At 37.4% G+C, this 27,148-nt stretch overlaps 1 protein-coding gene across 4 annotated transcripts; it reads left to right on the top strand.

Annotated features, from left to right (window-relative positions):
* Nucleotides 1-25,672, top strand: PDE149 (integral membrane TerC family protein). 4 transcript variants are annotated; one of them, XM_086557515.1, is made up of 16 exons: nt 5-257; nt 336-398; nt 4,664-4,815; nt 4,896-4,972; nt 7,406-7,493; nt 7,645-7,725; nt 7,844-7,900; nt 8,818-8,899; nt 10,171-10,220; nt 10,371-10,427; nt 10,524-10,602; nt 11,262-11,320; nt 24,307-24,364; nt 24,459-24,582; nt 24,717-24,828; nt 25,352-25,672. In XM_086557515.1, exons 1-14 carry the CDS (start codon nt 86-88, stop codon nt 24,548-24,550), a joined length of 1,167 nt encoding a protein of 388 aa, XP_086413641.1. In that variant the 5' UTR covers nt 5-85; the 3' UTR covers nt 24,551-24,582; nt 24,717-24,828; nt 25,352-25,672. The 4 variants fall into 4 exon arrangements, with proteins under 4 accessions (XP_086413644.1, XP_086413643.1, XP_086413641.1 ...); XM_086557516.1 differs by having other exon boundaries at nt 25,335-25,672; XM_086557518.1 differs by lacking the exons at nt 24,717-24,828; nt 25,352-25,672 and adding an exon at nt 13,720-13,832 and having other exon boundaries at nt 1-257; nt 24,459-24,538.
* Nucleotides 25,673-27,148: the final 1,476 nt, after the last annotated feature.

Below are 27,148 nucleotides of genomic sequence, written 5' to 3'. Positions count from 1 at the left end.
CTCAAACAGGGGTACCTCAAATTGACCCAAAATTATAAGTATCAGATAAGAAGTCTGTAGGGCACCGGCACGACAGAAAAAAAAAATGCAAATGATGACGAATTTCACGTCTCTAATTCACAACGGGCTTCGAATTCCACCCAAACTCAAACTAAATCATTCATCAACTTATTCTTCTTCTTGGTCTCATTTCTCTTCTCAGCATCCCTATCATCACACTCGTCGTCGCTGCAATCTTTCCCCTTCTTCTTCTTCTTGTACGTACATTTTTTACCGCACTTTTGGACTAGTTAATCTCGCATTAACTTAATTACTCGTACTATAAACTGTTGCAGTAAATTATCGTGGGTTTTCACTCATCCGATGTGCCGGGAGAACAGAACAGAATGAAGCCCCAGGTCAAAACATTGTTTGTTAGTTACTTCTTTTTTTAATTGTTTATTTCGATAGAGGGAAATGAAATTTTATCGTAATTATTGCATACATTTTATTGCAAAGCAGCATTGTGTAGTATGATGGCGAAAGAAGGGCAATAATTATGGATTGGCTAGAGAAAAGGAACTAACTAACCTAGGGTTATGGGTCATGCACACTGTTTGTTATAGTCTCATACAAGTATATAGTGCATGACATCTTGTAGTGTTTGTAAGGTTGAGTCGTTGGCGTTCTATGATCCTTTTTGGGCAGATTGTATAGCTAGAGGAGCACTCTTGATAAACTCACCCACTGAGTGTGGCTGCTTCCTATGAGAGTTTGGGCTAATACTCTAGAGCACTCACGACACTACGATAAAGCTCAGGGTCATAATGTGCTGGCTTGTGAGACTACACATATATGGTTTCGTGTGTGTACAATGTTTGTTGTGCATGTAAGAATATAAGCTCAAGCTTAGTTACTTACTATTCTTATACCTTGAACATTTTACACTACGAAAATGTTCAAGTTGTTGGACACTTTTATTTGTGCATGATGCCTATGAACAGATCTTAGTTTTCCCAAACTGCTTTTGCTATTTATTAAAACAAGTAGGGTATTATTGATGTATTTTAATAAAATCCTTAGTTTATGTTTTGGTGATTTAAGTTAGTTGTTATTGACTTGGTCTGGTCCTTGCCTTTTGAGTAGCTTTGAATCCAATTTTAAGGGGCCAATATATCCTGATTGTGCCCACGATCTCAGGGATCATCTGTTACTCTGAACAAGTCGTTATATCTTAACTAAAACCAGCACAATATCACACTTTCCACTGAACTTCTTATTTTTCTTAGTTGGTTTTCTTTCTCAGTTGAGTTTTCAGTGTTTTTTCTTGGGCAAAAAGATCGGTTCATTGTGAGCGTGTGTAGTTTTCCCTCTCTTTTGATTTCTAGTGCAGGGATTCAATGGAGATTACTTGAGAGTGGGCTGCTTCATCCTAGAGGTTGCACACGCTCCACTGTATTTGTTTTAGGAAAGATCCAGAGGTGTGAAACAATTTTAAAGAAAACGACTTTGTCAGCCTCAACCTATTTGTGTATTGGTCTTGTTGTTTGGAAATCGACTTTCTCTAACAATTTTAAGGTTGTAGTACATAGTCTCTAAACAACAATGAAACATCAAAAGGCTGCGGTGCAGATAAAATCGCTTTTCCTTAAGGTTGTTTCACACCTCTGGATTTTCTTTAGGATATTTGCAGCAAAGCGAGTGCAACCTCTAGTATACAACAACCCAATCAAATGACAAAAAAATACACCACTGGCACTTGAACCAATATATTTGCACAATGAAAACCAGTGAAAAGAATAAAAGTGTTTAGAGAAAATGACATGGAGTGTTTAGTGTGTTTCTGTTTGAGCAGAGAAGGAGATAGGTAGACCTGTTCCTATTACTTTTGATCCCTGAGATCGTAGCACTACCAAGTTTTTTTTTTTTTTTTTTTTTTTTTTGACCAAGAGTTAGTTGCCCCTTTTTTTTTGGGTTCAACCTTACTAAACAGTTAAAGATGGACCAAGTCAATAAAAGTGGCTAAAAAAATACTGTTAAGAAAATTTTCTCTGAACTGATTACAATAACATTCGCAACCACGTAGAGCCACACCCAGTCAAGCATTTTATCAAAAAACTTCAACAATCCCCAACATATTTTTATAAAAACAAAAATCAGTTACAGATTAGTTTATAGGCGTCGTGCTTAAACAAAAGTGTCTTACATCTTGATCCTTTACGTAGTGTTAAGTGTTCAAAGTATAAGAGTAGGTCTAGTCTCATAAGTCAACACGTTACGACTTTGTGCCTTATCCTATTGTTGTGAGTGCTCTAGATACTTGGCCCAAATTCTCAATAGAAACGGCCACACTTCTACGCCCACTAAGTGAGTCTATCAAGAATGCTCCTGCAGCTATGCACTTCGCTCAAAAAGGAGCATAGAACTAGTTAAGAGTTTTCCTAGAAAACTCAACCTTGTATATCATTATACGATAGCATGGACTATATACTCGTATGGGACGATAGCTTGCATGACCCACAACCATGTGACTTGTTCTTCCCTTTAAACCTAGTTCTTGGGATCTCTGGTCCCAACGTTGGGTCCCCATGACATATGACTCACAAAACGGGATTAAGTCCCATACCTTTCGAGGTATCCCATACCTCATCTAGCCAAATTTTTGGTGAAACGATCAGCGAGATATCTCCACAACATACAAAATCAGTGGTTACCAAACAGTTGGAAATATTCTCACAGTAGTGTGTTTTTTTTTTTTTTATTGGTAAGCCTTTTTAAATGAGATCAGTAACTCTTTGATGCTGGCGGGGTTCGAGCTCCAGACCTTTGGTATCATCACCCAAAGGTTTTACCGACTTTGTTAGTTATTGCACTTGCTGCGCACTTTACCAGTGGTAGCAGCACTTTAACAATGAATCAATGTAGCTTGTACAAGTATATGCCACACGGGTACATCAGATAAAAGGTTTCTCATCCAACTGGCTTCTTCACTAACAGCGGCTAAAGCAATGAGTTCAGACTCATTGTGGATTGTGCTATGATAGTCTGTTTCTTGGACTTTCATGAAACACCACCACTTCCAATACTAAACATATACCCACTAGTAGCCTTGGACTCTTTCTGTAAAGGATGCCAATCAGCATAGTATCTCTCAAGAACTGCAGGAAACTTCTGATAATGTGCCTAAGTTAGTAGTATTTTTAAGATATCTACCAACTGCATACCAATGTTAGGTGCTAGGGCTGCTAGTGTATCTACATAAAGTGCCTACTGCATAGGCTACGTCGGGTCTACTACTCTCTGTAGCTTACCTTAGGCTACCAATAATACTGGCATATTCTTTCTGATTAACGGTGGCACCCTCATTAAAACAAATACTTTAATACTTGGATCAAAAGGTGTACATACAGCCACACAGGCTGACAAGGGGTTGTTGGGTGGCAAGCTTAAAGTGGGCTGCTTTCTAACACGAACAATTAGATTACTAGTTGTAATTCGTATTGTTGGATGTCTTACTATAGTTTGGGATTTTGATGGTGGACTTGGAGGTCTTTGGTGATATCTATGATTTGGAAGGCGAGAAATTGGACTTTAAGAGGTTGTCTGATGAGTATTACATGCAGGGATAGTCGGAGGAAGAAGTTTCTGAGGAGGAGGTGAGCAAGTAGGTGGTGCCGCAAGGGCGGTGGGCGGTTTGGTGGATGACGGATGAAACAGTGGAGGTGCTGATGCCCTGGGGTTCTGTGTATTAGTCCTTAATTTTACATTTGGTCGTGTTTTGTGCTGTATTTGGTTAGCTGTTGTTTTGTCTTTTTTCCTTTTGTTTTCTGTGTTCTTTCTGGGTTGTAGATTGTATCAAGGGTGACAGTGGTTTGTTTTGGTCTTGAGAAATTTTGTTTCTGGATAATTCTCAAGTATTAATGTAATTTTCATGGCTATATTACTACATTACCTTCAATGGATAAAAAAGAAAAGAACAGAAGAAACTTTGGAATTTTTATTTCTTTCCTTCTATGTCTTTGGCTGGCAAATAAATCAAGGTTTTGTAAAATATATCTTTGTTGTATTATATATTTATATCTTATTTTTTCTTTGGCTCTTTTGTTGTTCTCTCTTTAATCTTTTATTGATTTAAAGAAAAAGTTAATACTATAGTTGCACATACGTATTATCCCATCCTATGTTGCTCAAACTCAAGATGATGTACAAGTTGTAGAGTCCCCAATTCTCTTACTCGAAGCTGCAAATGACCCTTATCCTTCCTGTATTAATCCAAGAACAACACCAATAGCTATTTTTTATATTCATCATATTGGTTCTACGCCATTGTTATTGTCCACCTGTTCTTCATATCCAACACCATTGGAAGAGACATATGTATGAAGCTCTTGTCAAGTTTTCATATGGTCTTGTAGATGTGAAAATCATTTTCCCCCTATTGTGTTGTTCGTGTGAAGCTGAACCAATTTGTGAGCTATGTACGGATACAATTAATTGATGATGTCCTCCGGAGATAGCTATATGTTTAGGCTAAGGTTTTCAGGTGTTTATCACTACTTTTTGAATATTGCTGCCCTCTAATTATAGTTACTAAATGTGTCAGAAATATTCAAGAAACATTTCAGAAACCTGGAGATTACCTGTATCTCTTTGAATATAATGTGCTGCTGAAATGGATCTGCAGAAGAAACAGAGAGGAGCAGTTCTCAATCACATGATGGCATAAAAGATGTTGATGATGTCTCTCACAGGATAACCTCTGTCTTCAATGAAGAGGAAAAACCTCAAGGAACCGGGGCCGATTCTCTGTCTTCTGTTAGGTCCGTTGCTTTATGGGTTAGTACATTGTTGGTAGTTCATCATACTTTTGATTTTGTCTAGTCACTTTTATTCATTTTACATATCCTTTGTTGCAGGTGTGTGCTGCAGTGGCATTTGGTGTTGGTTTGGGTTTGAAGGATGGAGTGGAGAAGGCCTCTGAGTTTTTCGCAGGGTATGGAAATAACAGGGATCTATAAAATACATGTTTTAGACTTTTAGATGTTATTAGTTACAATGTTATATACACACTTCAAATGGGAATAGATAAATATCGTTGTTGTCATCTCTTTTTCAGTTAACTAATTACCTATCTTTATTTGAACTAATATGCCTTTTTCTGACTGTAATTTTGTACTCTTGTTAGCTGAAACTAAATTTATCTAAATATTAACAATATAACATATTCACATGTCTTTGACAACTGAAAGTTATTCCCTGGTGCTTAAAACAGTAGAGTGTTCACAGTATGTTAATTTTAATGTGTTTACTTACCCTAGGTCAACTTGTACAGTATATTTGTCCTAATCTGCCCTTTGATGGAATAGCAAAAGTAGACAAAGTTATTAATCTGACCTGATATGACAGTTCTGAGATATTGGCAAAACAATATTAATGTGACCGAGAAGGTCTATTGCAAATTGAACAGTCATACTAATGCAAGAATTACACTACCCTATCCAAAGATAAGATCTCAGACCTCCCTCTATTAAACTAGTATGCCCATAGCCATAGAGGGAAGTAAAAATATATTATTTCTAGTGAAGAAGAAAGTCTTGAGAGAAAAGAGAATACGGTTTTAGTTAGTTTCGGCCTTGTATCACTCCAATACATATAAGAAAATAACAGGGTTTTACATAGTAAAGTATGACCTTAGTTAGTTTATGCCCCTTAGATGTGCCTTAGAACTCTAACACAAATTGGTGATGAGTGGAGTTGCCCCTGGAACTTCGTACCTAGGTGGGATTTGTTATTTTGGACTTTGGACGACAATTTGCACTATTAAGGTGTTACAAAATTGTTTTGTGTGTGTGTGTGTGTGGTTTTTTTTTTTTTGGGGGTGGTAAATGCAGGCAATATTAGCTTATTCTCTTAAAATTCCTGTTTTATTAATCCAAAAACAGAAGTAAAAAACATTTGCAACTAGAAATGCACAGACTAGCTCCGACACTGCTTTAGTTATAGTTACAGTGGTCATTCATAAAAGAGAATGTCACGCAGTGCAAAACAAGTAGTGTTGGTTGATGGGATTAGAGAAGGGGTAAGTGAAAAATACGAATTTTGTAGTGGTACATTCTATTTTAGTCCAAGGACCTTATGTAGATCTGACTGGGTTTAGTAGATAGGATCTGAAAAAGCATTCATAGAGAGGACGCACCACTAAACGGTGAAGGCCAGTAAACACCTTTGATCTATCGTTAATATCATTTTTGTTAGCGATATTAGTTTATTGTTAAGGGTAGTTATGTCCTTTTTGTCTTCTAGGATTTATTCAAGGTATATAAGACTGTAATACCAACTTTCTAATTAATAAGAAAATGTGACCTCCCTTCTCTTCTTCTCCTTTTTTTTTTTCTATTATTTTATTATTAAACGACATGTATCAGAGCATGAAGTTTGATGAATAATTCCACGAGATTGCAAAAAATGCTGAAATTGGTTAGATTTATATTAGGCCCCACTAGATGAGCCAAAATTGGATTTCCCCACTAGATGAGAAATTAGGGTCTCCCCCCTAAATACACACAAAAAAAAAAGTCAAAGTGGGTTGACCGAATTTTTTTGTGTGTATTTAGGGGGGAGACCCTAATTTCCCATCTAGTGGGGGGGAAATCCTAATTGGCTCATCTAAGTGGGGGGGGGGTAATACTAGTTCACCCTTTATATTATAAAACATTATTAGATTGAAAAACTAAGACTCATGCATTAAATTGATGAGTAATTTCAGCTTAAAATGATTGGAAAGTAGCAAACAATTGTGATCTATGTTTGAGAACATATAACCATATCATCAATGAAAAAAACAAAATAACGAGCACCACACATGCCATTAGTTCCGGAAGGAACCCATATATCAGAATGTATATATTTTTTTTGATTGGCAAGCGAGGTTGTTAACGGGGTCCCCTATCCCATATATATATCAGAATGTATTAATTCAAAAGGAGATATGTCCTTTATGTCTTCTAGGGTTTATTCAAGGTATATAAGACTATGTAATACCTATTTTCTAATTAATAAGAAAATGAGACCTCCCTTCTTCTCCTCTTCCTTCCTTTCTATTATTTTATTATTAAACGACATAACCTCTCAATACACTTATCATGCACTAGTGTCGAATGATCCATGCTCTAGTGTTCTCATGATCCTTGAATTGTCCACATAAATTGAGAACTGTTGAATGATCCATGCACTAGTGTTTTTGTGATCCTTGAATTTTCTACATTTTTTTTTTCTTAAAATTTTCCGTAAGCATAATGTTGTGGACATAAAGTTTCCCCTTGAATTTAGTTTTTGTTGTGAAGTGCCAAGATATCTGTCACCATCATTGATGTTCAAGTTCAGCCTATCTTTTGGAGTTTGAAAAATCATTTTCTGATACTCTCAGGTATTTATTGGAGCAAAGTTTGTCGGTGGATAATCTCTTTGTCTTCGTTTTGATTTTCAAGTACTTCAAAGTACCAGTTATGTATCAGGTACGGTATAAATATCTGCTGTTTACACATAATTGAGTTCCATCTTTAACGTTTTCAGTTCTTAAGTTGGGTTCTATATACCGGCACATATTTACATCAAATTTCATTCTGACTAACATTCTCACTACCAATCGATATTATTGGAATACAGAGTCGGGTTCTTTCGTATGGTATTGCTGGAGCAGTCATCTTTCGTTTGTCGATAATACTTCTTGGAACAGCAACTCTTCAGGTTTGCTACTTTTTAATTTGACATTTTTTCCTTGCATTTTCTTTATATGGTTTGTGTATGTTTTTCTTTCTCACTTTACAGGTTTATTACTGAAAGTATTGCGTGTTTGCTAGTGTAGAGGTTTGAGGCGGTGAACTTACTGCTGGCTGCAATCCTTCTGTTTTCATCGTACAAGGTACTCTTTCTCTTTTATACTCCTCTTTGTGGATTATAACATATTATTTATTAGACAGGGTATGGGTAAGAAGAAAGGGGTCAAGGTAGAGCGTAGGAGTCTCTACTTAATCCGGTACTGGATATTTGTTGTCATTGCTTGAAATTAACAATCCCAGTCATGTCTTCTCCTATTTTTTTAATGAGATCAGTAACTTGGTAATGTTGGCGGGGTTTGAATCCCAGACCTCTAGTATTATCACCAAAAGGTTTTACAGACTTAGCTAGTTGGCACCTGCCTTCTCCTATTATTTAGTTTCTCAGATAATTAATTTTAAAAGGTAGCTTTCCTTATTATATTGATGAGTTGGTTTAATATGTTAACAAGCTTAAGATATAAAAACAAAGAGAGGACATAACGCCAGGATAAGAAGTTACCATACATAAAACTGCAAAACACATGACTACGTGAGCATGTCCATTATGTTCAACACGCACCACCAAAAAGCAAAATCCTCGAAGTGTTCTTTCAAAAGATCTGTGGTTATGAAAGTTAAATATTTTTCCTTATCAATTTAATTTGTCAAAAAAAGTTCTCTACTCTTTCAGAACGGAGATATGATTTGATTATTACTATGTTACATGGACACATCATATTTGAAAAAATAACCTGTGTCGGATACGTATCCATGTGTCCACGTCAGACACACATGGACACATATTGTATGTTATTACCTCAATTGTTTTATATTTTGCCGTGTTAGACACTTCGTATCTGTGTCGGATTCAGAAACACCTATCCGTGTCAATGTAACTAAGCGTTATGATCTTCATATCTTGCAATGAATTTTCAAATTGATGTTGCTAATGGTAGAAACAACTGTTTCAGACTAGTTACCATGTTTAATGATAAGTAGTTAATGCGGTTTGTTTCTTTAGCTATTTGGTGGAGAAGAGGAAGAGACTGATTTGTCCGGCAACTTTATCGTGAAGACATGCCGGAAGTTCATCCCAGTGACTAGTAACTCTCTCTACCCAATTTTCTCTTGCATCTATCTATTTTTCACTTTTAATCCTTGCCTTGGTTATTGGCACCCCAAAATATAGGAAAAGTGCTCCTCCCACAAGGGGACCCAATCTATGTCCCCTAGACCCACTACAACCCAATGAACCTATACTCCTTGTCCACTACCACCACTAAAATCTCTAACGCCACCTGAAGAACCACTTTGCATTACCAGTTACCATCATGGTCACAACAGCATCACCCATGCTACAAAGATGACAATGCCCCAACTTTTTTTTTTCTTCACTCTCCTTTTCTTCTTCATTTGTTTTTCTCCTCATCTTCTTCCTCTACCTTCCTCCATGGTGTTTTTGAGGAAGGAAAAGGAGGATGGCAAGAAAGAAGAAAAAGTGAGAAAAAGAAAGAGATAAAATAAGATACTGAAGAAGAAAAAGAGAAAGTGGAAAAATATGAAGGCACAAAGAAAAATGGTGGTTTTTATGGTAATGTGTGGAGTTGGGTGGACGTGACTTTGTGGTGGTGGTGAAGAATGGAACTAGGAGGAGAAAATGATTAGAGAAGAAGGTGGGGTGCTTTCCAACCGGGGCGCTTTTACAATTTTTCTTTAGTGATGGATGTGTGAGTTAACCAACCCCCAGTAGGAAGGGGCGCTTCGTTAAGATCTGCACTTTATGTCTTCTCAATAAACATCCCATGTCGTGCTAAGATTCTTGCTTAGCACAAAATTAAAACCAAAATAAAGTTTGTTTCTCACCTTGAGTAACGTGATACTTATGTTATGGCCTTTCATTTTAAACACATGAATGTTTGACATTGCTGTCAAAACTTCAAGTGTGCAGTTCAATTCAAAAACCTAGTTACTGCTTGAATACCTAGTAACAAATCCATGGACGATGGCATCCATCATTTAGAAAAACTTAAAAAAGTGTTTGACACATCAGATCGTTTGAAGATAAAGACAAATCCTATTAAATTCTGCCAAGTCATGTTTACGTGTAGGATATGCAGCAGCGTCGTCTTAACAGTATTAGAAATACTAATAATTCGAAACATAATAGACAGTCACTTTTTAAGTGTTACACGTGTGTCTGGCTCAAAAGGTTTTGGCATATAAGGTATGGTAACATGTCCATTCACTGCTACAGAAAAATCCGTGTTTGTCTGGGATTCTTGATGTGCAGATATTTTTGGGTCAATTTTTTTATATTATAGCAATTTCCAAAACACTTAAATGGATCTCTCTCTGGTATTTCTCTTTGTTACAGCTGATTATGATGGTAATCGATTCATAACACTCCAAGGTGGTACATGGAAAGTAAGTCATCATGGAGGTGGATTGCCTTATGTTAATTGTCTTCCTTGTGTACTGAACTTTTTTGTACTGTTTCACTTACCATCACATTCTAAATTTTTATTGGATCATTAGTTGTTCTTGATTTTGTTTGGCTTCAAACATTATTGGCAGGCCACACCATTACTTCTCACTGTCGCAGTTATCGAACTCAGTGACATTGCATTCGCTGTAGGTTTTCAAATTCCTTATTCATTTTAAAGTAAAATATGAAGTATGAATGTGTTTTGTAGTTGAATCTAAGAAACAAGAATCCGTTAATTTCAGGTCGACTCAATACCGGCAGTTTTTGGTGTTACTCGGGATCCTTTTATAGTTTTTTCCTCCAACTTTTTTGCCATCATAGGTAACTGCTCTCCTTTATAGTTCTTGATCTGTAACTAGGTTTTTGAATTGCGCAGGGTCAGTAGAATCACTTGGTAATGAAGTGATCATTATTTTGACGTTCTTTCATCACCATCGTTTTATAATCATCTTACAGGGGAGATTCTATGCTAATTTCCACTCCCTTTTTTCAGAAGCTAATTGGTAGAATTAAAATGGGTGATAGATTTTCTATTTTCTGCCATGTTGTTTTAGTAGGTTTCTCAAGGAATTGATGCATGAAATTTTCTAAAACACTGGTCAGCTAACAAATCTTACTTTACTTAGACATTCCTTATTGAGGAACTGCAATTGTAACAATTGCTTCTTAGAAGGATTGCTTATATTCTTCATTCACTTAAGAAATAAGAGGTAGTCATGGCATTGCCAGATGATATCGAGCTTTACTAAAAAGAAAAAAACAAAGACTCAGGTGTTTATCAGATAAGTTTAAGCTTTGGATCAATAAATACTAGGACGTGTCCACACTTCTAAATATTTAGGTGAAGATGATGTTGCAATTAATGGTAGATAAATGTACTACGAAAGATTAGTCAGAGAGTATCCATGCAGATCAGTCTTATTGCGTTCTTTTCATTGTAAAGTTGATTGCTTGTTTGATCGCTTTACCATTGCATGTAGGTTTAAGGTCTCTGTATGCACTTATTTCTGAAAGGATGTCGGAGTTGGAATATTTACAGGTTAGCCATCGACTTCCATTTACATAAATCTGCCTCATTTGGTTTGCACCAAGTACTGGTTATGCGAGTGCGTAATATAGCTCCATTTGTTGGTTTAGCATTGTGATGCCAAAGTGATGGATCATTGAATGTTAATTGGTGTTCTTTGCATGAATCAATTATTCAGCTTCCATATTACTTATCATGCATAAAAGGTTGGCTATATCATTATGAATGGTCCTAATATGATGCATTGGGTACAGAGTTTAACTGTCCACTGCCACTTCCATCACTTTGCCCAAGGGACCATATGACAGGGATAGCTTTGCAGTGTTTTGGGGTTCAGCCGTGAGATTTTATTGCTGGATAGGGATTCATATTATCTACAATCAGAAGAAGTAGGATGAGGTATCCTAAGTTACAAGTAAAAGTACAAAAAAATGATAAACAAATAATAAAAAAAGAAGACTACCCCACAAAGAGTCACATCTGAACAGGAAGGCTCCGAAGGAGTATCTCTTTAATTCTCCCCTATGTAACATGGACACTCCATATTTCATAAATAATCCGTGTCAGATACGTATCCACGTGTCCTTGTCGGACACATATTGGATATGAGATATGATATACTTCCATTTTTAATATTTTACCGTGTCAGACACATCGTATACGTGTTGGATACTGACACACCTATCCATGTCAATGTAACTTAGATTCTCCCATATATTTGATCAAAGGGATATCAAACCTTTGATTGAGATAATAATTTCATCCACCGATTCTCGCTCGGGTGTCTCCTATTTCTCTCCAACCAAAGGTCTGACATGATAGCAGAAAGAATGATGCTCCACAACCTGAAGTCATATGGAGAATGCACCCTCAAGACCGAGGAAGCTAACAACTCCTTAACCGATTGGCTAATCTGACTGACGGATGAAAATATGGTCAGTGGACGAGAGTCTGACCAACTTACGCCCCATTTTACCTATACAAAATACAAAAGTCAATGATAACTTTCCCTTTCCCAATAACTTTATCAATAATAAGAATTTTAGATACCTGATAGGAAATATAGATTTCCAAATATATGTGCAACTGGGAGAGGACAACAAAGAGTAGGATAATGATTTGGAAGAGATCTTCCATTCTTGCTCTGCTCAATTTCCAAAGTTAACAATCTCTGTTCAATCTCGAATTAGGAATACTGTCTAATTTCCCCAAGTGGGCAACCACACTCTTAATGTCCCTATCTGACAAGCAAGATTTGGCGAAGAAGTTTGTCTTGGAAAATCTAAGAGGTGAAGACATGATCTATAACTTTAATGACGAGGAACTCAATAACATTTAGGGTGGTTTTTTTTTGTTGGCTTGCTTTCTTGGGGAGAGTTAAAACCATAGATGCAGGTAGGGAACTTTAAAATATTTGCTCACTATGCAAAGAGGAAGAGGAGAGCGTGGATCATATCCTTCTCGCATGTGCCTTCTCTAAGGGTGTTTGGGGGCTATTCTTGTCATCTTTTAACAAACCGTGGAGGTTATGGATGAACATCAAGGAGGCACTTTGTGGGGAGGTTATTTCTCAACTGCTTTCTAGCAAGGCCACATGGATAGTGGACCATCTCCCTTAGCATTGTTTGGATATTGTGGAAAGAGAGGAATAATAGGGTCTTTGAACAAGTGGAAAAGGATTTGCACAATGTGGTGGAAGGGATAAAAGAGGAATTACATCATTGGGCATGCGCTAATCCTAGTTTCAAAGGGGTGACTTATCAATATATTATTTGTAATTGGAACACACTTTTATTGTGAAACGGGTTTGTAATTGGGTTGGGGTACTTGTGGGTAGGGGTTCAATACGAGGGGGTCGGGTCAGCCATGGGTGTAACAGTAGTGAGGCGGGTCAGGTCTAAGTATCATACCCGAGTACCATCACCCGGCCTGTTGGGTCAGTTACGGAGCGGGTTTTGGGCTGGTCAACCGGATCAGGCAGAAATCATCTTCTATACCCGTTTACCCTAATTACATTAAAGAACAATTGTTCCTAAGTCAGCAACAAAAATCTTTCAAATTCATCAATTCTCTATTCAACGATAGAAACAAACAATTAAGAACATGTAGCTAAACAATAGAAAATGAAGCAAAATAAAAAAGAAAAAAAATTAGAACTTGAAACCAAAATCAAATATGAAATTTGGAACTGTCTCCGTTTAAGTTCGGATCTCTAAATCAATCGTCTTCCATGGAGATGATCACATGAAGATGAGAGTATTCATGGTACAAAGAACAAACAAAATAGAATGAAAAAAAAATTCAAAATTGGTGTTCCAAGGATGGTTCATCTTCTCCAAAATTTCTATTTTTGATAGGTATAACTTGAATTGTTGAACACCTCCCCAATAGTACAAAATTCAATGGTGCAGGGTAAATGGCTTTTGCAATTGTGCGGGTTGGGCGGCTTGATGGATCAGGTTTGAGGATAATACCTACACCCATAGCTAGACCGCATAGGAAGGCGGGGCGCGTCAATTTTCAGGTAGGTTTGGGTTTTGGTGGCAGGTTAAGTCCGGATGATTCACCGACTTTTTTTACACTCCCACTTGTGGGGGCTTGTAGATTCTTGCTACAACAACACCATTAGTTGTAAATTCTTGTAAATTTTTGAATTGTTAATTAATCAATTTTACCGATAAAAAAAAATGTCACCAATCTGATATGGCATAGTGAATGCCCAAGTACCATCAAAGGTGTATATCACCTAATCGCATGAGAAATCATATATATATACAGGAAACAAGTCGAAAACTAACATAGGTTTCCATTTCCTTCAAGCTATTATGAAATTTCTTCAAACATCCCATCCAATCATAAGCGAAGGTGACCTCAACTTTCTCAGGTCATTATAGTTTTTTGTGTTTCAAAAATCTAAAAGGGGTATGTGATAAAAGGTGTGCATTGGAAACTATATTGCTTTGCACTTCCTTGAAGCATTTAAAGTCATTTTCCACAAAGAAGACTTTGTGATTCTCCTCGCAGAGTCCTTTGAAGAAAACTCACTTTATCATTTCTAATTTTTTTTCCCCTTTACTTCATCAGCTTTCTCATTTAGAATCAGGTCTTCATCGTCAGAACCAACTCTCTCCTCAGCATGACCTTCAAAATCATGAACCAAAATCCAGAATCTAAGGTTATTAATTACAATATCAGAAGAAATGCATTAACCATTGTAGTTCGGGGTTGATTGCGAGCAACTGGAAACCCTTTGCATTGATACTGATGCTATATTTGGTGTCAGTTCATCAATGGTGAGAGACGAGTGAGAGAAAGAGAGCCGCTTTGTTTCAAAGGACCATACATATATGAGTGGTTGGCAGGAGAGTGTGTCTTTTTGTCAATAATGCTCTGAAAAGTATTATGTCTCAGAATACCAGCTATGGCCTATTCAGTACTGTTGGATCATGTCCATAGTGTACAAATCCTATCCCTATGTATATACTGAACTATATAAAAATGGCTGATATTATGAGATGATCTTTTTAGTATGAAGGTTATCCTCACAGAAAATCCGATTACATGAGCATTTCTAACCTTACCAAAAACGTTGTTCCCAAATTAAGAAACTTTGAGCAATCACAAAAATCCCAAAACTTGAACACAAGTACACAACTTCTGCTCTGGTTATAAATATTCCATGAGCTGATTTTTTGTGAGGAAGCTCTCCATTGCGGAAACACAAAATCTGCCCTTGCGTCTATACTTACTTCCACTTTTGGGTTGGGGTGTCAACTTAGGGTTTCCTTTAATCACTCCTCCCGTGTTGCATGAGTATGACTGAGACAAGTCAGGAACACGGCACTTTCAGTTAACATATGGTTTTCTTTCACAAGGGTAATGAGTTCCATTTTGAAGTACCCATGCAACAGAGCTCCTCATCCACACCCTGAGTGCACGAACAGCCCCACATATAGGTGTCCAGTTATCCCTCGCTACAGACAGCACACACAAACATGCGGGGACATGGCACTTTCAGTTAATATATGTCTTTTTTGGTATGAGTTACATTTTGAAGTACCCATGCAACAGAGCTCCTCCTCCACACCCTGAGTACATGTACGGCCACACATATAGGTGTCCAGTTATCCGTTGCCACAGACACCACACAAACACGACCACATAAGATCAAATATCTGAAGTAGGAAGAGTGAGAAGGCAATGAGAAAGAAATGAAAGAGATAAAAGATCCATAAAGTGGGTCTATATGTATATAATCATAATATTAGTACAGTAGGATGAGGTATCCCACAGATTTATAAGAGGGGACTAAGAAACTAAAATAAATACAAGGAAAAGACAAATTAAAACAAATAACTAGGAACTTTGATTATGCTTGTTCAGGAAGATTGATACATATTTGCGTTAGGCGTGTACAACATATGCACTTCAAAAAAAACAAGTACTAGTTGATCAAGAGTTATAAATCAGTGAGACTTCACTAATTTTAAACAACACAAACAAAATCTGTGAGATGAAAATATGAGTTTGTGCTCTGATACCATTTAAAACGGAGAGCATTTACATGTCATTTGAAAGAATTTTCATTCCATTATCTGAACGAATAGTTTGAACTTGGGGGGTAAAAACATCTCCATTTCCTTTAGAAAATCTTTGAAATTTTGAATTTTATTGCTTTGCAACCAAGCAAAATGATATTGAATATATTTCTTAGTTTCAGATTTGTTGTGATAAATATAAATCTAAGTGCATCGTGAAAAATCGTTAACGATGGTAGGAAAAGAATGAGAATTACTTATACATGGTTAACAAAAAGGACCTCATACATCGCAATAGATTAACTGAAATGGTTTGACATTAGGTATTTTACTTTAAGAAAAAAATAAATGGCTTTACTTAGCTTGCAGACAAATATCACAGACATGCTTATTGGAAGTAGAAGTCCAACTATTTTGGATAGTTAAGTACTGCAGACATTGAAATGCTAAGACAAACGGGAAGAAAACAAAGCAGTAGATACATGTAGATAGTAAAGCCTATCATGATAATTACCCAATCCAATCTTTGTCTTCGTTGATAGGATCTGGAATACGCAATGGTTTGATAAACATCATTGAACGTTGGTTAGTTGACTAACTAACAATAGATTTAATTTGAAGGTTGGAATGAAAAAGACATTGTCTTAACTAACGGTAGGGGAAAGATGGAGAGTTCCAATATGAGTAATCGTCACATCAGAACCATCTAGTAATTGAACATGAAACTTAACAAATGCAACTTTATATAAGGAAAACACAGATAAAGAACACATAGTTCGTTGCACTGGTGTCAGTAATCCAAAATGATGATGGGATTAGTAAGGAGAGCTTTAGCTGTTATATTTGCAGTTGGATTAATGGTACCTAAAGAGAGAAGATCTGAAATTTTGTTATATTGCTCATGTATGATAGGAGTTGTGATAACAACATCATCAAACTGAGGCACCAAAGTAGAATCTGCCACTTGATTTGCATTGGTTGGTTTTATGGGAGAACCATTAAGCTTATATAACTCGCTGTCACAGTAAAAAAACCCGCAATATGGTCGTGATATTTTTCTTCTATTTGATGAATTCACTGGACGAGAAAATGAGAAATTATTACGCGCTTCAGATTTGGAGACATTAAGAGCTTCAGTCTCTATACTATTAGATGACAATGAATGAATTTTTTGTAGTTTTTCTTCGTGGCGAACCAAAGAGTACATCTTGGTTGCATTAGGAAACGGCTCCATAAGTAAGATGTCTATGAATAGTTGAGAATCGATCATGTAAACCCTGAAGGAATTCCATCACACGGTCCTGTTGAAGGCGTTCGGCACTTGCACAACCATGACTAGGGCTGGTCATCGAGTCGAGCTGTTCGTGAGTAACTCGAGCTCGGCTCGACTGAAACTCACTCATTCAATAATATGAGTCGAGTTTCGACTCAAACTTGCTCATTCAATAATATGAGTCAAGTGTGAGTACATTTTAAAACTTGAGCTCGAACTCGAGACGCTCGCGAGCTACTCACAGTTCACACTTTACATAGTATGGTAACACTTATTTACGATAATTATTTATGTTAGTGTATTAGATTATAATTACTCAACACATATTGATTGTATTTATAATGTGTACACCTTCAAATAGTTGTTTGATAGTGGTTATTGTGGTATTAGTGAATTGTAGTTGCATTTTTGTATTTTATTTAGATGAGTTTAGCAAGTTATTTTGGTATTAAGGTAAAATTTAGAGTCTATTTGTGCTCAATTATCTCTAGTTTGTGGTTGAAGTTGAGTCTATACATAATACAAGTCAAATCAAACTCTAGAGCCTATGATTGAATTCAAATTTGTAATCTAGAAGAATAGGAATCTAGACTCATTGAGCTACTTGAATACTCGATGAGTTGAGCTTGAGCACGAAATAAAGCTCGAACAAAATTTGATCTTGACTCGTGCTCGACTCGAGATATACACGAGCCGTGAGCACCCTAGTACTCGACACGAGTAGCTTGATGACCAGCCCTAACCATGACCACAAGTGCACTACTGATATGGAAACTAAGGGAATTTATACATCAAGAGATGTAATTTTTCATGACACCAAGTTTTGTTTTCACTATTTATATTATTTATCCTCATCTTCTCACGTTCCTAGTGTTGTTCTAGACCCATAGAGGATAGCTCTACCTTTAATTATTCATCTCCATGTGAGGAACTTGTTCAAAACACCATTCAAAACAGTGTATGTTGTTGTGTTGTTCCACGTATGGAATTGGATCGGGATAGTGATCAGAATGAGTTTAGATCCTCTTGATTCTTCTCAAGCTCCAATTATTCGCAAATCAACCTGCAAGCACCGTCGTTAAAGTCTTTTGAAGAATTTGGTTTTTCTATTACCACTCACAATACATTACCCGCTCTAATTGAATTTAGGAGGACAAGTTATAGTGAAGTTTTGGAGTGGAAAAAATATAAGAAAGAGAAAGAGAGACCGAAATGAACTATTCTTGCTCGAACCCACTATTTATTATGTCTTAACAAGTATATTTACACCCACAGGTACACCACTTAACAACCACACAATGCTATTCACACCCATTACTAAAACCACCCAAAATAATAAAAACAATACTCTCACACTCCACCTCAAGCTGGAACATAGAGATCAAACATGCCTAGCTTGGCACACATCCGAGAAAAGAGAGCTCGCAACAATGGCTTGGTAAGAATATCACCCCACTTGTCACACAATTTGACATGCGAAGTGACAACCTCTTTGCTCAGCACAAGATCCCGAATGAAGTGGCAATTGACCTCAATATGCTTTGTACGCTCATGAAAGACAGGGTTATTAGCAATAAAGATGGCGGCTTGATTGTCACAAAACATTTGCATAGGGTTAGAAGAGCTAACACCCATCTCTTCCAAAAGTGAGCACACCCATTTCATCTTGCATGTGGTATGGGCCATAGCTCAATATTCCGCCTCAGCACTAGAACGAGCAACAACACTTTGTTTCTTACTTCGCCATGTCACAAGATTTTCCCCAACAAAGGTACAATAGCCAGAGGTAGACCGCCTATCTGTAGAACTACACGCTTAATCAAAGATCGAATACCCACGGATTTCAAGGGATGGTGAGGGTCGATAAAGGAGGCCCTTGCCAGGTGCACCTTTTAAGTATCGAAGAATGCGAAAAATAGCATCCCAGTGTGGGTAGCGAGGGGCATGCATAAACCGGCTGACAACTTCCCAACAAGTCTTCTATAACGACTAATATCTGGACGCGTTACGGTAAGATAAATCAACATCCCAACAAGTCTTCTATAACGACTAATATCAAGAAAAGGATCACCATGTTTTGCATCAAGTTTCACAGCGGTATCCATAGGAGTATCAACTGGTCATGAGCCAAGTGTGCCTGTCTCGGAAAGTAGATCCATCACATACTTCCATTGACATAAACATATACCTTCTTTCAATCGTGCAACTTCAATACCGAGAAAGTAACGAAGAGCGCCTAGATCCTTGGTATGAAATTGCTTTCCCAAGTAAACTTTAAGGTCTGCAATACCAACAACATCATTCCCAGATAAAATAATATCATCCACATACACAATAAAAACAATAATCCCAACGGAAGAACGTCGAGTAAAAACTGAATGGTCAAAGCTAGAGCGCTGAAATCCATACTGAATAACAACAAAACTGAACTTATCAAACCAAGCCCGTGGGGACTGCTTGAGCCCATAGAGGGCTTTCTACAAGTGGCACACTTTTTGTTCATTACCAGATATAACAAACCCCAGTGGTTGGTCCATATAAACCTCCTCATGCAAATCTCTATGTAGAAAGACATTTTTAATGTCCAACTGATACAAAGGCCAATCACGACTAACTGCTACTGCAATAAGTATTCTGACAGAGTTAAGTCGAGCAACAGGTGAAAATGTCTCCATATAATCGACACCATAGGTTTGAGTAAAACTTTTTGCCACCAACCGCGCCTTGAGGCGCTCCACAGAACCATTTGGGTGATACCAACGGTTTTCTTTCCGGAAGGAAGAAATCTGTGATCCCATGTCTGATTTGCATAAAGAGCACGCATTTCTTCTTCCATGGCTAGTTTCCAGCCTGGATATAGTAAGGCTTGCTGGTATGAATGAGGAATGGAAACAGTAGACAAGGACAAGGCAAAAGATCGCAAAGAAGGGGAAATTCTATGGAATGAAACAAAATTGTAAATAGGGTGTTCTGTGCATAAACGTTTACCTTCACGAATTGCAATTGGCAAACTAGGACTAGCAGAAGGAGGTGGAGCAGGTGTAGCAACCTCAGGTGAAGAAGGCGATTGTGTAGGAGCGGGTGCACAAGGTATCACTGATCTGCCCTTCAAGCGCCGATATACCTGCAAAGGTTTTTCAATAATAGGTGGAGATTGAGCAGATGTTGGACTAGAGGGAGCAGGTTGGCAACTTCAGTTGGAGAAGGTGATTGGGTCGGAGCTGGTGCACAAGGCATCACTGAACTGCCTGCAAAGCTTTTTCAATAGTAGATGGCGATTTAAAAGGAAGTGGAATAGGGATGGTAGGAGATGGATGTAGGCAGACTCCCCCTCACAAGAAGCAACTAAATCTAGATCGAGTTGTTTTCCAGAAGGAGTGCAAAATGAAGTAGACTCAAAAAAAGTAACATCCGCGCTCATATAATATCGACGAGTCTCTGGACTATAGCACCTATATCCCTTCTGTGTATGAGAATATCCAACAAATACACATTTAATAGCACGGGGGGCATAACTTATCTCGACCAGGACCAAGAAGATGGACAAAAGACACAACCAAACACCCTAGGAGGGAGACTAAAGGAAGACACACCAGGATAAAGAATTGAAAAAGGAACTTGATTGTTTAAAACAGATGATGGCATGCGGTTAATTAAATGACAAGCTGTAAGAACAACATCTGCCCAAAACAGCTTAGGTACATGCACGTTAACCATAAGGGCATGAGTCACATCTAACAAGTGGCGTAATTTGCGCTTAGCAACACCATTCTGTTGAGAAGTTCCTGGATAAGTTGTTTGATGGATTATACCATGGCAAGCACAAAAGGTTTGCATACAAGTCTGAGTGTACTCAGTAGCATTATCAGAACGAAATATTTTAATACGCTTATCAAATTGTGTAACAATTTCATTATAGAAAGTAGTGACAACTTTAGGCAACTCAGAACGATCTTTCATTAAATATAACCAAGTCATTCGAGAGCAATCATCAACAAAAACCACAAAATACAAGAAATTACTCAAACTTTTAACCCTTGCAGGAGATGTCTGTATGGACTTACATCAAATACCCCTAACTGACGCTTTTCTAAACTACGGGAAAAACTACTACGATGATGCTTGCCTAACTGGCAGGCTTCACATTCCAAAACACTTACAGGACTCAAACTAGGAATAACATGACGTAACTTAGCAATAGATGGATGACCCAATCGATAATGCCACTGATACCAGAGGTCTGTGGTTCAAACCCCGCTACACACTATTGAATTACTGATCTCTTTAAAAACAGTCTTGCCCATACATTTTTTTTTGCAGGTGTCGACTAGCAAAGTCCATAAAACTTTTGGGTGATGATACCAGAGGTTTGGGGCTCGAACCCTGCCAGTATCAAAGAGTTACTGATTTCATTTAAAACAGGCTTACCAATAAAAAAAAAAAGATAATGCCACTGAAGTGGGGATACTATAGAACTTAAGACCGATGCAGAAACAGTGATGTCAACATCCAAAAAATATAGGCCATCTCTCTCATGCCCCGAACCAATCACCTTCTTCGTCTAGAGGTCTTGAAATATACAAGAAATAGGAGAGAAACTCACTGAGCACTGTAATGCCTTTGTAAGTTGACTAACAGATAACAAATTAAAAGGAAATTGTGGAACATATAGAGCGGACGATAGAGACATGGATGTGGTAGGATTAATATCACCTTGGCCAAGCACCGACCGCAAGGAACCATCAGCCAAGGTAATACTAGACTTAGCGGAATGAAAATGATGAAAGAGAGAAGGTATACCAGACATGTGGGCACTAGCTCCCGAGTCAATGACCCAAGAGGTAGATGGGTGCTGGACAATGCACGCTGAATTACCTGAACTAGCCATAGTAGTTGTAGGTATAGAAGAAGATGCACGCATAGAACCAAGCGTCTGGATGATTTGGTCAATTTGAGCAGACATCGGGAGATGCGGCTGATGCGCTGATTTAAGAAGTAGTTACACCTCCCGAGGCAGTGGTAAAAGGAGGAGTAACACATGAAACCTGATTGACATATGCAGGTTTTCCATGCTTGTCCCAACAATAGTCCTCTGTATGGCCAATCTTCCCACAAAAAAATTACATTTCCGATCCTCACGAGGAGCTGAACCCCAACCACTAGGAAAAAAAATAGCACCATGGCCACCACGGCCCCCACGACCACTACTACGACTACCACTACGGTTTTCGGCACTAGAAATCAAGGCAGAAGCCTCAGAAGGGGCTAATGGAGTCTAATGCTCAACAGATGCACGAGATAATCGAGAAAAAGCAATGGATGATGTAGGCAATTTTTCTCTAGCCAATATTTGATCTTTAAACACTTTATACTCTGGATCAAGACCATATAGCAATAATGCCACATGGAACTCCTCCCTCTGAGCCTTTTGTACCTCAACATCCCCACTGAAAGGTTGATATAAAATAAAGTCCTCCCATAAACCCTTAAGAGTACTATAATACTCAACTAAAGGTCTACAAGCTTGTTTTGTGGCAAACATCTTCTCAAATATCTCGTAAATGCGAGAGATGTTTTTCTCTTGAGAATAAGAATCGTGGAGAGACAACCAGATCTTCTTTGAGCTATCAAGAAACTGAACATTGGACGCTACTTGTGGTTCCATAGTCCATACTATGCCACAACCAAGTCATCACTCAACCAATCCTCATAGTTACTATCTATTTTAGGTGGGGTCATCTTCTAAATACTTTGACTTTCTCTTGGCTCGCAAATACACCTTTACAGGATGTGCCCATGGTAGATAATTCTGGCCATTAAGTTTCCATGGAGGTTATTTGCTGGGCCATGTCATCATTCACATGGTATAAATTAGCTTTCTCACCATTACCGCTATCTGACGAAGCTGCCTTATCAGTCTTCAATCGATCATCCATTAAGTAAAACAAATTTCTGAACTTGCTACCAAGCACCAAACACTAGAGTTTTCTGAAGCACTAGGAGTGCAGAAAAATCACAACACTTGCTAGGGACTTTTCTCAAACACCAACTGTGCAGGAAGAGAACCCAAAGAACACCAGTCACAAAGAAAAGTTCCTCGCCACACAACACGCTTAGGAACACCACGGGAGTGTAGCTTCAAACAAGGTTCACTTGCCTTTGACTATCAACAGAAAATAGGAGAGTAAAGTACCACAACTTCAACAAGACAACCCGCCCAACATACATATAAACATCAGCTCACACACAAACAACTGCACACCTTTACAATCACCACAATACCCTAGATTTACATCTAGGGTTCACACACCAAAGATCAACCCTTTTTAGGTTTTCTTTACCACAAACTTTTGTCAAACAAGACCAAAAAAGAGAAGAAAAGAAAAGAATGGAAGGAGTTGGATCTAAACAAGAGCTAGAGTTGCTCTGATACCAAGTGAAGTTTTGGAGTGGAAAATATATAAGAAAGAGAAAGAGAGATCAGTCCGGAATGAACTGTTTTTGCTATAACCCACTATTTATTATGTCTTAACAAGTATATTTACACCCACAAGTACACCACTTAACAACCACACAATGCTACTCACACCCATTACTAAAAACACCCAAAATAATAAAAACAATACTCTCACAGTTATGTCTGTCACCAAGCCTCCTCTTGATACTTAAAGAATGTTCCTTCTCCACAAGATTGGGCTTATGGAGAAATTGACAACTAAGAATTCCTCATTCTTCAGAGTTGTCCAGGGAGTTAAGAAGTATAAGGTTAAAGATACTTATATGTTAATGTTGTATCACCAAATGATGTTGTATCTTTAAATCGCCAAAACGCACACACATCTCATGCTTTCACCCATTATTCAATAGTGAATTTACACTATTATTTTATGCATGTGTCTGTATGTACTATGTTTGGTATTTGTAAATGTGATGTATCTATTTATGTATTACATGTATCTGTGTACGTATGTTTGTATATATATTCTGCAAGCTTGGAGTTCAAAATGTCTTGTTTTTGTTACCATATTCAATGGTCATCACGTCTATGGTGCAAGTTTGCAATCTTGAATAATTAGTTTCTTGTGAGTGAGCACTTGGAATATATTTCTCTGTCTCTCACTAATATGATAATTGAATGTGGAAGATTAAGAATTTACACTGACAAGATCTTTTTCTTTCCATGTTAGCCTGCTATTGGTCTTGTTCTCTGCTTTATTGGCAGTAAGATGATTTTTGATTTTTTCGGTGGGTATTTTCTACCAATATATGTCCTCTTTTATCTATTTATTCATTTATTTGCTGAAGGTAAATGCTTAGGATGGTTGTACTTCTTCTGCAGGGTATCATGTATCAACTGAGATTTCTCTGGGCTTTGTTGCAACGAGTCTCAGCGCAGGGGTGATGTTGAGTCTTTTAAAGAAATCAGAGTAAAGGAGCCAGAGAAGTGAGCAAGCAAGTGAATAGTATGTATCCATCTTTTTTCTCCTTCCCCTTTTAGCTTTTAAGCATCAGCAAAGCAATCCATCTCTGCCTTCTTCTTCCCAATATAATTTTCATAAATAGTAGCCATGAATCCTAGTAAATGATTGTGTTGTAGCTGCTGCTTTGCTGAAAGGAGCTTCATATTCTTCTTTGGTAATGTTGGTTGAAGTCGTGGTATCGGGGACGCAAGGAAAGGTGTACTAACTGATTAAAACTAAATCAAACAGGTGAATATTTTCTTAGTCTATTTTTCAGTCTTGCACACGCTACAAATTATGCTGTATGTTATAGTTGTGGGATCACAGAATCTATTAAGCTAAAGTTGAAAACCATATGAAGTTTAAACCCATTTGATCTTTTATCCCTGTTGGGTATCTTCAATCCTGTAATGAAGGGTATTATATTTGATGATCAGATGATCATGTCTTGACATGGCACGAGTTTTACTGTGGCGTACCCTGATGTAATGTGCTTTGTGGATGGGGGTGTCATCCTCTCTTTCACTCCTTTCTCTAATAAAAATCTATTGTTTACTATAGCTAAAATGAGTAAATATATAAATAAATAATAAAAATATTTTGTTTTACCATCTAAAACAAACAAAAAAATGGTCATCCATGCTCCTTTCCACTACTTGTTCTAGACTTTTTGTGTGATTATCATCAGGATATATAACTCGTTTACATGAAGATGGTGTATATCAATTGATTTAGCTTATTCTAACACGAGACAGCATTAATGGATGCACAGGCATGGTTAAAAACAACGACATTCGTCTCTCTCATGCTCAATGTTAACAGAGGGTACTACCATGTCAGGATATTCATATATTCTTCTAGAAGGCCAACAAGCACCGAAGTTTAGATAATTACTGCAGATTTCATGTATATCTCCTAGGATCGAGAAAATATTGTCTTTTGATTCTTGTACCTGAATTTGTGTAATGTCTTTTGTTTTGAATAAGTTGTCTACAGATCTACTATGTAATTCATGTACCATATGTTATATAAGTAAATACTTCCGCAATTATGCCGAAACAAAAGGTGTGAATTTGCGCTTTAACATAATTCATCAGTGAATTTATGTGGGTACATAGTCTGTGTGGGTAATGTGTCTGGAAGCTTAAATGTTTTACTTTTAGCTGTAGACTAGGCAACAAATTGAGTCAACTTTAATTGATTTGGTGGACTTGAGGAAATGTTGCCGGAGTTCTTAAATGAAGAGGGATTGTTTTAGCAGAGTTCTTCAGTTTGCAAACGAAAAAGTACGACATTCCCAAACCTAGAAACGCTGAAGTTTAAGTGATGGCAGCAAGAATCACGACACAAGGCCATTCATGATAGCCTGGGGGAGAAGAATTTGATCTGCCAAAGGCACAAGTTAGTCGTGATAGAATTAGTTTGACAAGTGGCACCATTGGTGGAATAAGGGTTCTGTGACCAGGTTCAGAAACTGGTATGTTACTATGGCCATGGCCATGGGTGTGTGAGATCACTGGACGCTCGTGTAGGCATCTAGATTCTAGGCCAAGCCCCTAGTCACTATGACAAAAATCAATGGCTGATATTAGCTGTTGGAAAGAAGTTCTAGCAACATCTTTCAGTCTTCCTTTAGCAGCTTTTGAGAATAACTATCCACTCCTAACAAACTGCCATGACTTCATGAAGCTCAACTATGTTTGGGTGCTTCACCATTTTCATTACAGAAATCCCTCTTTTTATTTGCTCCATCATACCCACTTGAGTTACTTGTTGGAATTCTCATTCGTGTATTTCAAGCTACTTGTGTATACAAAGTGGAGAAGTAAACAATGAGTGTTCTCTTCTACTTTATGTTTGTGTGATAGTCCCAGATTTGGTAAGCTACCACTAACTTTGTCAGGTTCGGGCTTGAGCATGTGTGATATGTTAGCGGGCTTAGCCAATTCCCGAAACTAGTTTTGCTTTTTGAGCAAGTTTTGAATTCCTTATTATAGTAGATTTCTAATATTGTATTAGAAACAAAAACAAACCTTTGATCTCTATATAAACAGGACTTATGTCCAGATCTAAGTACTCAATTAAGAAACCCACAAACATTTTCTTTCTCTTCCTCCAGTCGCCAAAGAGAGTTGTATTGTTGTTCTAGAGAGTAATCTATTGAAGTGTATTTTAGTCTACTTCTGTCATTGAATCTTGTAAAACGCCTGGGAAGCTTTTACACCATCTGAGGGGGCGAAATCTCTTCTTAAGGATAGTGTATTCACACGCATTGACAATCCGTTCATCCTCTGTCCTCTTGTTCTATTCGATTATCTAACCCCAATAACAACAATCTTAAGAATAGATATTCGTAGAACAAATGATAGTGTTTTCAGACAACAATAAAAAAAGATAAGTGTTTACTTTTAATTATTATATTGTTTGGTTTAATAAGTTATGGCTTTAGAAATTTTCTAATAATTTCGGTTTTGCTAGGAAAACTATTTAAAGGTTGAATTTTTATCGATCTTTCATGGTTTCATGGTTTACATGGTTTCATGGTTTACCAAACCCTAGATGATTGTAT

This window comes from Coptis chinensis, chromosome 4, assembly GCF_015680905.1.
Source record: "Coptis chinensis isolate HL-2020 chromosome 4, ASM1568090v1, whole genome shotgun sequence".
Classification (NCBI taxonomy): Eukaryota; Viridiplantae; Streptophyta; class Magnoliopsida; order Ranunculales; family Ranunculaceae; genus Coptis; species Coptis chinensis.
The sequence above is the reverse complement of the archived record's forward strand: the minus strand, read 5'-3'. Positions and strand labels throughout refer to the sequence as shown.

Excerpts from the sequence above, each read along its gene's own strand:
- PDE149 (XM_086557515.1), top strand. The coding sequence starts at position 86 with ATGCAAATGATGACGAATTTCACGTCTCTAATTCACAACGGGCTTCGA. Across the intron at positions 11,321-24,306 it reads CGGAGTTGGAATATTTACAG|CCTGCTATTGGTCTTGTTCT; the intron begins GTTAGCCATCGA and ends TTTCCATGTTAG. Across the intron at positions 24,365-24,458 it reads GATGATTTTTGATTTTTTCG|GGTATCATGTATCAACTGAG; the intron begins GTGGGTATTTTC and ends CTTCTTCTGCAG.